Source organism: Heteronotia binoei, chromosome 1, assembly GCF_032191835.1.
Source record: "Heteronotia binoei isolate CCM8104 ecotype False Entrance Well chromosome 1, APGP_CSIRO_Hbin_v1, whole genome shotgun sequence".
In the NCBI taxonomy this organism is placed as follows: Eukaryota; Metazoa; Chordata; class Lepidosauria; order Squamata; family Gekkonidae; genus Heteronotia; species Heteronotia binoei.
In genome coordinates this window covers 244,216,479-244,229,992 of record NC_083223.1, presented here as the reverse complement: position 1 = coordinate 244,229,992, position 13,514 = coordinate 244,216,479, and the positions used below count along the sequence as shown (strand labels likewise).

Genomic DNA, 13,514 nt, shown 5'->3' with positions numbered 1-13,514 from the left:
GTGAAAAACTTCATCTTGAGACCCTGGAGACCCGCTGCCAGTCTGAGAAAACAATACTGACTTTGATGGACCAAGGGTCTGATTCAGTATAAGGCAGCTTCATATGTTCATTCCCCACTCCTCCACTTACAGCTGCTGGAATGGCCTTGAGTCAACCAAAGCTCTCACAAGATTTGTCCTTGGAAGGGCAGCTTCTGGAAGAGCTCTCTCAGCACCACAAACAGCCAGGCACTGAGTGTGCTTGCTGCCACACCACCTGACCTCAATGAGGTCAGGAAGGTAGCAGGTACGTTGCATAAGGAGAGGGGGCACCTCGTGGTGCCGCTAGGCCAGGTGGCATCCTAGGTGGCCGTCTACTTGGCCTACTCCCACACGCCAGCCCTGATACTGTGGCATAAATTAACTTGATCTTGGTCACCACCAGCAACACATTTTGTGGGGGAAGAAGATAAAGGAGATTGTAAGCCACTCTGATACTCCGATTCAGAGAGAAGGGTGGGGTATAAATCTATGGTCTTCTTCTTCTCATTTCAAAGAATTGTCCTTCAGTTCTCAGGGGCTAAAGAATTCTGTAGCACCAAGTGTGAATATTGATCCTCCCCTTATCACTCTCTCCCTGTTTCTTCTACAGGTTTTTTTCCAGACTGACACCATGAGGATCCTACTATGGGGTGTCTGGTTGTTCAGCCTGCTTGCCTATGCTCTCAGCGACTGCCGGAGAGATTGCCTGAATTGCCACAGACACTTGTACAGCCATCAGAATGACTTCAGTCTTCTTGTAAGTAATCCCAGCAGGCCCTCTGGCTTGCAGGCTCACCTGGCTCTTGTCCATAGTGTAAGGGGAGGGGAATCCTCCTTTCATCACTCCTCTTTAGTGCCACCCCCTTCCATTTTGCCTGGGTCCTTTCTTTCAAAGAGGCAATCTAATTCCAGTAGAATATATCTTACGACACTGTCATACAAAGAATACTCCCACTGGGAAATGGTACCCTGAAGGGCAGGCTGGGATGTTAGTAGGAAGAAGAAGATATTGGATTTATACCCCACCTTTCACTACCCAAAGGAGTCTCAGAGCGGCACTCTGAGCGTGCTTGCTGCCATGACACACACACGCCCCTGACTTCACTGAGGCTTCCCGAGCCTCGGGAAGCCTTGGTGAAGTCAAGAAGGCAGCGGGCATGCTCAGAGCCGGGCTCTTGAGTGCACTTGCTGCCATGACCCTCCCCCCAACTTCGCTGAGGCTTCCTGAGACAAAGTCAGGGAGGCAGCAGGCATGCTCAGAGCCAGGCTCTGAGTGTGCTCACTGCCATGCCCCCAACCTCACCGAGGTCAGGAAGGTAGTGGGTGTAGCGCGGAAGGAGAGGGGGCACCTTGTGGTACCCCTAGGCTAGGTGGCATCCTAGGTGGCTGCCCACTTGGCCTACTCCCACGTGCTGGTCCTGATACTATGGCATAAATTACCTTGATCTTGGTTACCAGCAACACATCATTACGCTTAAGGATCTTTTCTAGTTCCTTCATGGCTGCCCATCCCAGTCTCAGTCTCCTTCTGATTAATAGTTTTCCTTTTGGTTGGTGATGGAGCCAATGAATAGAAAATCCTGAACAATTTCAGTTTCTTCAACTCCAGCCTTATAGTTGTGTAATTCCTCAGTAGTTGTTACTTTTATCTTATTGGTGTACAGCTGCAATCCTTTTTTCTGGCAGTAATGTGATGTCATCTGCATATATCTCACAGCCAAATTAAGGTAACCTCATAGGGTTTCCAAGGCAAGAGATGAACAGAGATGGTTTGCCATTGCCTGCCTCTGTGTAGCAACCAAATACTAACCAAAGGCAGCTTAGCTTCTGAGATCTGACAAGATCAGGCTAGCCTGGGCCATCCAAGTCAGGGCTAAAAGTGGAGTATAAATATCAAAATACCAGACTCTTATATGTACCAGATTATAACAGCCTTTTGCCACAGCTGCTCTAACTATCTACTATAAGTATCAAAATAATAATAAGTTAAATAAAACAGTGCAGCAGCTATATGCCATCACACAGCCATGGCTATTTAATCTCTGGCTAAGGACCTTTAAGCTCTTGCCATTTTCTTGATATACTTGAAAGTGTCTTGAATTGATCTTGCCTTCTTCCAAGGAAAAGACGTGTCTGTCAACACAAAAACACATAGCGATAAAGAGAGAAACACAAAAACCATTCTCTTTATCACAATCTTTCCTCCCCTCCTATTGATCACACTTGTGAGGGACATTTCTTCTCTTATTCTGCCCGCTCCTTCCCATTTGGAGGAGTATTGATTTCCCACCCTTTTTCCTTCCTCTCTTTTTCCTGTTGAATGGAGCCGGACAGACAGCTGTGCTTGCATTCATCAAGGTTGTGTTGCCACATGATCTGCCTTGGGAATGAATGTAGCCACATCTCTCAATACTCCCACTGAACAAAGAAGAGTTTCCATGCCTCTTCAAGCACACAGCAGTGGCTTACCTAGCCTATTTGGTGCCTGGGGTGGATAATTTTTAACACTTCCTCCTACTATTTTTTTTTTTTAAAGAAGCCCCCTGGTGCAGAGTGGCAAGCTGCAGTACTGCAGTCCAAGCTCTGCTCACGACCTAAGTTCAATCCTGGCGGAAGTTGGGTTCAGGTAGCCAGCTCAAGGTTGACTCAGCCTTCCATCCTTCCAAGGTCAGTAAAATGAGTACCCAGTTTGCTGAAGTGTAGAGGACTGTGGAAGGCAATGGCAAACCAACCCATAAAAAGTCTGCCGCGAAAATGTCATGATGTGACGTCACCCCATGGGTCGGAAATGACTGGTGCTTGCACAGGGTACTGCCCTTACCTTTAACCTCTTTTTTTGCTATCAAGTCACAGTGGATTTATGGCAACCTTGCAGGGTTTTTAAGGCAAGGGACATTCAGAGGTGGTGTGCCATTTCCTGCCTCCATGTCAGCCCTGCTTAGCTTCCAAGATCTGACAAGATCAGGCTAGGCTGGGGTGATCCAAGTCAGGGCCCCTCCTTTATAGGACAAAATTGTTTTCAGTAATAATCAAGAAATAAAACAAATAACAATAATGGCTAGAAAATAGATTCGGGTGGGTTGCCATGTTGGTCTGAAGTAGCAGGACAAAGTATGGTCTTAAAACTGCCATTGGGCCTAAACGTTTTTCAATGGCCAGAAAAGGAACACAGACATTGGAAAATATAATCATGCCAATAAAAAACAAATTCAAACATGCTATTCCATCACAAGAGCTGGCATGGTGTAGTGATTAAAGCGTTGAACTAGGATCTGAGAAATCCAGGTTCACGCGTGGTATGGAAGCTTGCTGAGTGACCTTGGGGCAGTCACATTATTCTCAGCCTAGCTCTGACCTGGCCCCAGGATAGCCTGATCTTGCCAGATCTCAGAAGCTAAGCAGGGCCGACATGGATTAGGCAGGCAGTGACAAACCATCTCCAAACATCCTTTACCTTGAAAACCCTAAAGGGTCACCATATGTCAACTGTGATTTGATAGCCTATATATATATATATATCTCCATCACACCACAGATGTTCAGAGCAGGCACTTGGGAGAACTTCTGTTCTCCATTTTTAAACGTAAAGGCTGACCATCCCAAACATCTACAAGGCATTTTTAAGAGCTAGGAGTTTGCCTTTGTACTAACTGTTACTAATTCTAGCCAAAGCATCACAAAATACTGTTCGCAAGCGTCACCAGACTGGATGTAAAGAAACACAACCCCCTAAAGAGGGAACCCCCATCCTTCATTGTTTCCAAAGGACTAAAGTCAAACCAGAGAATCTCTACAGAACTGAAGGTGGAAAGGGCATTTTTGCAAGCCCAGCAGAACCAGTGCAACGTACAGAGTTCCCAGCAGTACCAGTGCAATCACAGAGTGCCCAGCAGAACCCAGTGCCATTGTGGCAGTGCCAGCTGATGTCAACCACAGAATCACAGTCATTGGGGGGGGGGGGGGGTTGAAGCCCAGCAGACCCAGTACAATGTACAGTGCCCAGCAAATCCAGTGCATTCTGTTCATAATAATAACAAAGGTTTGATGCTATATTACTGTTATACACATTCTGTCAATAAGCAGGATAGGGATGAGAAGGTCTTGAGACCAAGAAGTGAAAATGGAGCGGGGAGATATGGAAATATTAGGTGAAGGAAAACGGAAATGAATGAGAAACATGTGGAAAAGAGAGAGAGAGATTAAGAAAGGAAAAGACTGTTTTATCTTGCTGTAAGACGTTAACTACTGATTTGCAAGATCTGGCTGAGCTGGATGCAAGGAAAGGAAGAGAGAAAGGCTAGACTATTGGAGAAGATGACCTGCAGGCTGGCAGCTACTGTAGTAGCTTTCAGTGTACTTGCTTTGTTGTGCGATCTGTTAAACTTCAATCTTGAAGAAAGGGACATCCTCAGACTTCCCCTGCACCCCTAGTGCCTGTAGCCAGAACTGCATCTTTAAAATAAAAGGAAAGGCATTTTTCTGGATATAGCATGATGCTGAGCAGTGCCCAGGGTGGACCATACCCTTGGTAAACCACTGGCAGACGTCACTCCCTTCTAAGCCCATTGACTTGTTAGACTTGGAAGGCTGGCAAAACTTAGGCTAGGCTTGCCAATGCCCAGGCCCCAGCAGGGGTTCTCCCACTTTCCCAGGCTCCTTCCCGCCCCCAGTCAGCTGGCCAGTGGGGGAAGCTCCGCCCCCACAGCTACCATGTACCTTTCCCCTTCAAAAACCTAGGAGAAAGCTTGCATAGGCTTCCTTTTTGGATGGTGTGTCTGTCTTTAAGGCTGAATGGGGGCGGGGTCAGCAGGCAGAACAATGTGGCTGCTCCCAGTAGCTGTGAAAGCAGCCCAGACCCTCCATTTGTTGTACAAGCTTTATAGCAGGGCTTTTTTTGAGCAGGAATGCACAGGAACGCAGTACCAACTGGCTTGACATCAGGGGGTGTGACCTAATATGCAAAATAAGTTCCTGCTGGGCTTTTTCTGCAAAAAAGCCATGTGTGAAACAATGGTGGTGTGAGGGTGTGGCCTAATATGCAAATGAGTTTGACAAAAAAAAGCCATGCTTTTCAGAGGTTGTTTTTATAGCAAAGGGTAAACTTGAACCTTTGGTTTCCCTGTGTTATTGGGAGTTCAGCAACTCATGAGTAAATTGCCCCAGTCAGACCACACGAGTGTGGGATTGCAAACTGTTTTATTTTTGCTTCTGTGTGTGTGTGTGTGTGTGAGAGAGAGAGAGAGAGAGAGATGATTTGCAGCTGCTTGGGTGAGGAAATGAAGCCTGTATTCAGGCGAACTGCACTGCTGTGTTTTTATTTATTTATATTAGGGAAAGTCTCCTGGCCCCATTCCCAAAGTCCCCAGATATTATCTGAGTTAGACTTGGCAACCCTAGTTTAGGCTGGCACTGTGTGAATAGTATTTTTAGGACATAAAAAATGTCAGATGTCTAGACATGCTGAGCCTGCAGGCATTTATGAAATTCTGAGAGCCATTATAAAATAGGGGTTTTGGCCAAACATAAAATGGCTGCCAGAACCATACGAGCTGGGACCAATCACAAACATGTTGTGAGGTTCCAAGTCAAGCACCCTCCTATGATGGAGGCAGTTTTTCCCAAATGGGTGCCCCCTCCAGAAGAGTCATCCAGGGCTCTTCCAAAGCATCTCCTGCTCTGATGAGGTGGAGGAAAGCCAGGACTGGACTTTTGCTTTGGGGAAGAGATGCTTTGGGAAAGAATTTAGTCAGCACCAGGAGACAAATTGGTGGGGACAATGGTGCCCATGATTGCCATATTGGGGATTGCTAGTCTAGATTGTGTGCAAGTACCCTAACAATTTTGATACCCTTCTGATTAAACAAGCCAGATCACCTCCTTCCTTATGATTCAGTGTAACATTTAAGATCAGCCAAGTGTTCTGTTAGCCATGGAGTTGGTTCCCCATCTATGGGATGTCGGAGGGTTTCACACAGCTGTGAATTTCTTCTCCTCAGGAAGTCAGAATCTGAGCATCTCTTTGAAGTGAAGGGCTATTCTTGGGACTAGATATACTTTATTTTCTTTGGAGCTCATCGTCTCCATTATCAGGGACTAATCAGATCCATGCCTGCTTATCTTCAGCAATGCCACAGTATCAGAAACTCCCAGACGGTACACTGAACCTCAAGCTGCTTGTTTTAGTGTGCAATGTCCAGTGCAATCCAAAGCAGAATTATGCTTTCCTGAGTGCATTGAAGTCAGTGGGCTAAGAAGGGTGGAACTCTGCTTAGGACTGTGTCATAAGTCTATCTTTATACAATACTTTAACTAGATATTTCATGTTGCTGGTTTGTTTTGGTTTTGTTTCTTTTTCATCTCTGACTAAGCACCCTCGGTGTTAGGGAAAGGTGATTTAGTTATACACATTTTAAAAGATAAATATAATCCATCCCCTTGAGTGATAACACATTTCCTTCCTCCTAATGTCCTTACTGGGCAGCTTAACTTTGGGACTGAATGAATGAGTGAGTAAGCGAGTAAGTGAGCAAAGGAGTGAATGAACATCAGCTTCGGTTAACAGGGCCAAGTTCTGCACGGCGCTGGCAAGAGCTCTCCTGCACAATTAAATAACGTAGTGGATGGGTCATTAAGATTCATTTGGAGAGCCTTTTCACTTCGTGCCGTGCCGCACGGCCTCCTCATTTCAGCAATTTGATGAATTCCTTCCATAATGGGCTCCACCTTGAAGGTACTGCCAAGGACACTGCAGAAAGAGCAGGCCTTCTGCAAGCTGCCCAAAACTCCTGTGCCCAAGGGAAGAGAGATGCAATGGCCACAATGGGAGGGAGGGAGGGGCAAGAGCACCCTGTAGCTTTCTGGATCAATGGTTCTGATGATGGTCCTGGGGAGCAATGCATGGGGTGCACACACCGAATGAGTCATCCTAGCCAGGCAGTTTCCTGGATGGGCTTCCTGACTCAACTTTTGCTCTGTAGGTGCTGCCCCCCCAAATGGTCCCAGAATGCAAGATGGTCCAAAAAATATAGATTAATTCTCCCCACTCTTGCAAGCATCCATTACAGCTTGTTTCATGGGAGGAGGAAGTGCTGATAGACTGCCACCAATGTTCCCTCTAAGCCATGGTGTCTTGTGAGCAAAAATTCTACTTTGTGAGCTACGGGCATTAAAGTTGTGAGCTACTGCATAAATTAGTGTGCTCTGGGGCTGTTTTTCCTGAGCTAAGACAAAAATGTGTGAGCTGGAAGCTAACTCACACTAACTCAGCTCAGAGGGAACACTGACTGCCACCCCACAAAGAAACAGCAAAGCTCATAAGTGTCGGGGTGGCAGTTGCCCCCTCCAAATCCTAAATTTCCTTGTATAAATTTCCTGCAAGCAGTCAGGTGATCTGCATTTACAATTAACAGAGCTTGCCCCTCTCCCAATTACCTCTACAGGCGCCCTTGTCGCAGCCCCCAGTAGAGTCTCTTGCCAGACAGCTGCGGAAACTCAGGCCTTGCATTTCTTTCTCTAGCTTGAAGAAATCCTCTGTCCCCCACTCTAACAGGCAGCAGTGACCTGCGTTCCAAGTTAACCTTGATTGTCCATTCATTGGTATTCATTCATCCTTAGCAGCCAATTAACTGGGCAGAACGGCATATGGCTCATAATGCTGTCCTCTTATCTAGGAATTAAAAGGGATCTCATCACTTTGAAGTAGCGAGATGTTTTGGGGAGGGAGTTGTTTGTAAGCAGCAGTTGTTGTCAAAGAGGATAAAAAGGTCAACAAAATGTATTTGGAAACAATGCACTAGGATGCCATGCGATGGCATGCAATAAGATGTATGGCGGTTCCTGTGAAATCAAGGGAGTCTCTGCTGGCGGTGAATTTGTAGACATTGCTGTGAGCTGATCTCCCGGTTCAAAAATATACAAAAATGTGCACTGGGAGGGCTGTGTGCAATTTTTATTTCTTTCCAACATTTTTGCATTTAAAATGATCCAGGACTTTCTGTGCTTCCCCCACCCTTCTCTTTTGAAAGAGAGAGCACAACAGAATTTTGACCTCATAAAAATTCTACCTGTTTACACGTGCCATTTTCATTTAAAGTTCTTTTAATCTCTCCAAGAGCCAGCAAAGCAAATTCTCAAAGGGGTTCTTCCACCAATCCGATTTTTTGCAGTTCTAGAATCAAGTAAAGATTGATTCCACATAGCTTGGGACACATCCTGCTGTGCCCTTGAACAGGGGTAAGAAAGCTTTTTCATGCCAGTGCCAGAAAAAAGTGACATTTAATTGTGAAGATGTTGGTGTGGCAGCAAGTGGTGCAATGAGAGTTGGCGGAGTGAGCCTAGCTCCAGTGGTGTTGCCAACATCTCAGGGATTTGTCTTGGACTTGGCTGGTGACTGTTCAGGGGTTTTCCATATTCTCATTTTCCTTGTTTGTGTGTTGCTGGGAGGGAAGTCTGTTCTTCATGTGTTTTGCTCCCTCTAGTGGTCAGTTCAATATTACCTGAGTTTCTGTCTATCATATCTCCCTGCAGAATTTTATGTTAGACAGAAACCAATGTAATATCAAATCAGCCACTAGAGGGAGCAAAACACAAGCAGAACAGACTTCTCTCCAAGCAACAGAAACCAGGAAACAAGGAAAATGAGAATGTGGTAAAGCTCCAGTTTGAGAGATGATAAACAACATAAGCCATTTCCTACAGGCCCATAGCCAGGATTTTAAAAGTTTGGGGAGGGGGATGTAAAAAAGCCAAGGGGCACTTAGCAGCTCCCTTCCTCTGGCTGCCACCACCATGACTCAGGGCACACAACTGAGGGTGCCTAACCTGCCCTCCTGCCGCCACCACCACTTGAGGGCCCTTTAAGTGTCATGGGAGGGGCAGCAGCTGCTCCTGGGTACACCTCCTGTGCAATTTAAATTATGGGGAGGGGGTGTCCCCCAGCCTTTCAGCTTTCACCCCTGGAGGGGGAGGGAGGGGAGGTTGGAGCACCTGAGTTGGGACCCCCAATGAGAAGTCAGGAGGCAAGGCCCCCACAGGCCCCCCTATAGCTGCAGGCCTGCATTCCTATTACCTTCTCCCAGCAGTGTTCCCAGCAGTGTTGCCCATGCCTCGGGTGAATGGGTAGTCATCTGGCCCCGGATGCCAAACAGAATGGACCTGTGTGCTCCTGTTGACACACATACCGCAGATTGGCTTCCCCTGATCTAGAAGATCCCGAGATTGGTAAACTAGAACCATTTTAATTCTCTTGCTAGTGGAAAGGAGGAATTTTTTATTTATTTATTTTTATTTTAGTAAATTTCTATTCCGCCCATTCCCCATAGGGCTCAGGGCGGAGTACAACATATAATAAAACAATAAAATACAATAAAAACATTTTACAACAGACAACTCAACAGCACTCAGATTACCATGACATCACATATTGCCATCATATTACCATGACATCACATCACATATTTTTACTAGTTCATTTCTTCTCACCTTCCGCCACAGTTAATTTATGACCAATAGGCACTGAAAGAGGATTACTGACTGCCTCCAGATTCTGTTGTGAGACAGTAACTGTGGCTCCTGCTTTACTCTCTTCTTCAGGCAAACCGAAATGAATTCTCAGCAAGAGGTCATTAAAAATCAGACATTCTGGACCCCCTTCTTTTTTTTCAGGCTGATTGCTAAACCATTCACTTTTCAGTATTAAAGGTAATTGTTTTCTTTTGCTTGAGCTGAAGCAAAATCCTTTGAACCAGCTGACTCTGAAAATTCTGTGCAGATTAAGCATAAAAATGTAAAGGTAGTGCCCTGTGCAAGCACCAGTCGTTTCCGACTCTGGGGTGACATCGCATCACGATGTTTTCATGGCAGACTTTTTTATGGGGTGGCTTGCCATTTTTATGGGGTGGTCTGCAAATTCAACCCTACAATGATCTAGCTATACTAATTATTTTGCACCATGGGCCTCAACAAAGGACAAAGATGGAAACCTGCTAAATTATAAGGACCATTCCATTCTTGTATCTTTAGAAGAGGACTTAACATACGAAAAGCCCTGCTGGGTCAAACTAGTGGTCCTTCTAGTCCAGAATTTGTTGACACAGGGTGACAAATAGGGTGTAATGCACGGGGATGCAGTTCCAGCTGCCTTGGCATCAGGAAGTGTGGCCTAATATGCAACTGAGTTCCAACTGGGCTTTTTTCCATACAAAAGCCCTGTGTGAAACAATGGTGATATCAGGGGATGTGGCCTAATATGCATTTGAGTTCATGTTGGGCTTTTACTACAAAAAAAAGCCCTGATAGAGGTCAAGCCTTCTCTCCTGGCACTAGTCTTCAGGGGCTTCTTGCCTTTGACTTATGGAGGTTCCCTTTATTCACTATATCTAGTAGCCCCTGTTGGTCCTATTCCCCATAAATCTGTCTAATCCCCTTTTAAAGCTAATTCTGTGTCTTGGAATGGAGGATTTCTGACTTGGGACCTACATATCTGAGGAACTGCCTTGTCTGGCATGAACATGAGTGACATTTTAGATCTGCCCATCATTCTCTGCCATCCAGTCTGTCTCTGTTTTCTAGAAACCAGGTCATTTCTTGTGTAGCACCAGACCTGTGGAAGAGGTCACCTGAAACTATACAACAGAAAGGACTGCAAGGCAGGGCCTTCCTATTAATACTGAGAGGAATTCGTTTTGTTTTTCTGTTCAGTGATGCTGACTTGTATTCCTTTTGGAGAGGGAAAATGCTGAGGGGGTGGTAGATAGTTAGGGGGGTTTGTGGGTTTGTGGATTAGATCTTACAAGCTTTTCCACTGATGCTAGCAATGGAAGCAGGGGAGGCAGCACAATGTGGGAATCCTAGAAGGAAATGCCAGGCAGAAGAGCATTCTATCATTCCTGATCCTTAGGGCCAAACTACAAGTTACATTTTTGCAAGTTGTTCCCTGGACCTGACTTGCTTTTCCTGCTGCCACCACACAGTAGGTGTGGGGGAAGGCATTTTTAAACACCCCATGAGCCCAGTTCTGTTTGGAACGATGGGAAGGGGTGAGGAAGGGCTCTTGCCTTTCACTCAGTGCCATTTCCCTGAAACAAAGCCCCTGGAGTTACTCACATAATTTTGGAGTAGAGTATCCCAAGCTCGTGCAGTTCCAAAGTGAGGTGAATAACTTCCTGTCGGAGTCCTTTCTCCATCCACACCGCAGTTCTGAACAGAAATAGATTCCCAGAGATTTCAAAATGCCTTTCCCCACAGCTGCTCTGTAACAACAAGGAAGGCGAGTAGAATCCTAACCAAACTCAGCAAAGAACATAACATGTAGTGTGTCCCTTATAACCTCCTCTTCTTACTTTTGCTAAAACTGCTGGTCTAAAAGAAAGAAACATTCATTTTAAAATAGCCTCCAGGTGAAAAATGCGCTTTCTCAGATTTTCTTCCCCAAAGAGAAAGCAGATTGATTTTACTCTAGCCACCTCTTTGTGTAATGAAAGATACCCTTAATTATGGTTTCTTCTCTGCAGATCTGCGTCATGGAATGTGAAGGGAAGCTCTTTTCTAGCACCACCTGGGGATTCTGCAGCAAAGCAACCGGAAAGGCCTCCTTGCCGCTGGGTCTCGATAGTCTAGAGGAATCTGCTAATCAGCCCTTGGAGATGTGGGATGGCAGTCTGTTCAGAGGCAGAGGCAACATCAAACACCTGGGTGACCTGACTAGAATGGTGGATCTCAGCAAAGCGGAAGACGCGAAGCAGGTTTCCAAAGTGAGCAGTCTCATCCGCCAACCGGAGGCAGAAGAAGGTGCCAGCGATGGAAGCCAAACACCCCTGGGGGACTTACAAGACCAGCTTGAGATTCCCAAGAGGTTGGGTGGTTTTCTGAGTGGACCGTTTGGTTATGGAGAGATGGCAGAACCTGCCGTGCAAGAGCTTCAGAAACGGTTTGGAGGCTTCATCGGCGTCCGAAAGTCAGCCCGGAAGTGGCATAACCAGAAAAGGTTCAGTCAGTTCCTCAAGCAGTACCTTGGGATGTCCCCACGATCTGTTGAATATGATGGCTTTGACGATGACCTGAAGGAACAGAACGAGATCTAGATGGATGGACTTCCTCTGGATTTTCTCCCCCTCATGACATCACCATGTAGTGAATCAGTTTCAGATCTGCCACAACCAAAAAAGTCAACCCTTGGTCCCCGCCTTGCCTTCCTGGCTGCCTGTATAGCAGTCAGTTAGCCCTTGCCATCAAAGTAAAAGGGCAGCATTCCTTCTGAATAATCCAAATGATGTAGTAATTTTTCTGCAGTTCTAACAGATGAGTGTTACACACGTTTCCTTGAAAGTGGGTGGATGAGAAGGAGATTGAGGCCTGATTTAAATGTGATGCTGGTTGAAATGAAAGAACTCTCCTGTGGGACTTTTCAGTTAAGTGTAACTCTTTTCATAGCTAGGAGCCCAGTTTGAATAAGATGCTGTGCAAGTGCATTGTCCATGGCAGTGTGCTTGGACCTAGCTAATGTCCCATTTACTCATATTTATCCCAAGGGAAGGTGACTCCCTAAAAAACATATATACTCAAAACTCCAGTCCCCACCCTCTGTTACACATACTTATTCCTTAGAACAGCAAGAGAAAAATAGAAATGGAACAGCACCACTGTCTCTTTGATTACAAACCTTCCTCCTATGAGCATGAAACTCTAGGAACTGGCCAAATCTCTATGGTATTTACCAGAGTTTGGGAGGACACTTAGAGCACTCTGATGTCACTTATGGGTCTTTATTCAGATGTTACATCAAAGCATCAGCAAAGTTTTCCACTCCCAGGAATGTGCCCAAACTCCTCCTGGGGAGCAAGGGCCTGGCATCCCTAACATACTTGTAACTTGTATATGAATGTAAAATGATCCCCCTCTTTTTCTTGATGGCACACCTGTGGGAAAAACTAGTCTTCCTTTTTTGAGTTAATACAATAAATCAGATCTAAGATTTGGTCTATTCATTGTTGCAGAGGCATATTAGGCTAAAGTGGTAGACTCTTCAATTGTACCATTTCAGATTCCAAGGAGGGGTTAAATACTCCCTCACATTAAAAAAAAATCTCCTTGCATGTTTCAAAGTTGCACATCTCTCTCATAGAACAAAGCAGTAGACAAGTTGCACCTTTAAGATCTACTAAATTTTATTCAGAATGTAAGCTTTGTCTGATGAAGTCTGCTTAAAGCACATGAAAGCTTATATTCTGAATAAAACTTAGTTGGTCTTAAAGGTGCGACTTGTCTACTGCTCTGTTCTACTGCTTCAGACCAACACGGCTGCCCACTTGGATCTCTCTTGTGTGCTGGTTTACCATTTGCTGGACCATTTTTGTACATGGGGAAACACTGTATATGTGACCCTTACTCCTACAATCTGAAGCCATTCAGTCCAGAAATCTACCACTTCCTTCCAAACGAGTTGATCACCCTTTTCTTCTTAATTATGCTTGGGAAGCTGAAAATATAAGTTGTGC

General features: G+C 45.5%; 1 protein-coding gene across 1 annotated transcript; it reads left to right on the top strand.

Annotated features, from left to right (window-relative positions):
* Nucleotides 1-636: 636 nt before the first annotated feature.
* Nucleotides 637-12,830, top strand: PNOC (prepronociceptin). Its single transcript, XM_060259891.1, has 2 exons — nucleotides 637-778; nucleotides 11,532-12,830. Exons 1-2 carry the CDS (start codon nucleotides 653-655, stop codon nucleotides 12,099-12,101), a joined length of 696 nt encoding a protein of 231 aa, XP_060115874.1. The 5' UTR covers nucleotides 637-652; the 3' UTR covers nucleotides 12,102-12,830.
* Nucleotides 12,831-13,514: the final 684 nt, after the last annotated feature.

What these genes read in the sequence shown, in the direction of transcription:
- PNOC (XM_060259891.1), top strand. Translation starts at nt 653, where the DNA reads ATGAGGATCCTACTATGGGGTGTCTGGTTGTTCAGCCTGCTTGCCTAT. An exon ending in AGAATGACTTCAGTCTTCTT is followed by an intron (nt 779 to 11,531) that starts GTAAGTAATCCC and finishes TCTTCTCTGCAG; the next exon opens with ATCTGCGTCATGGAATGTGA.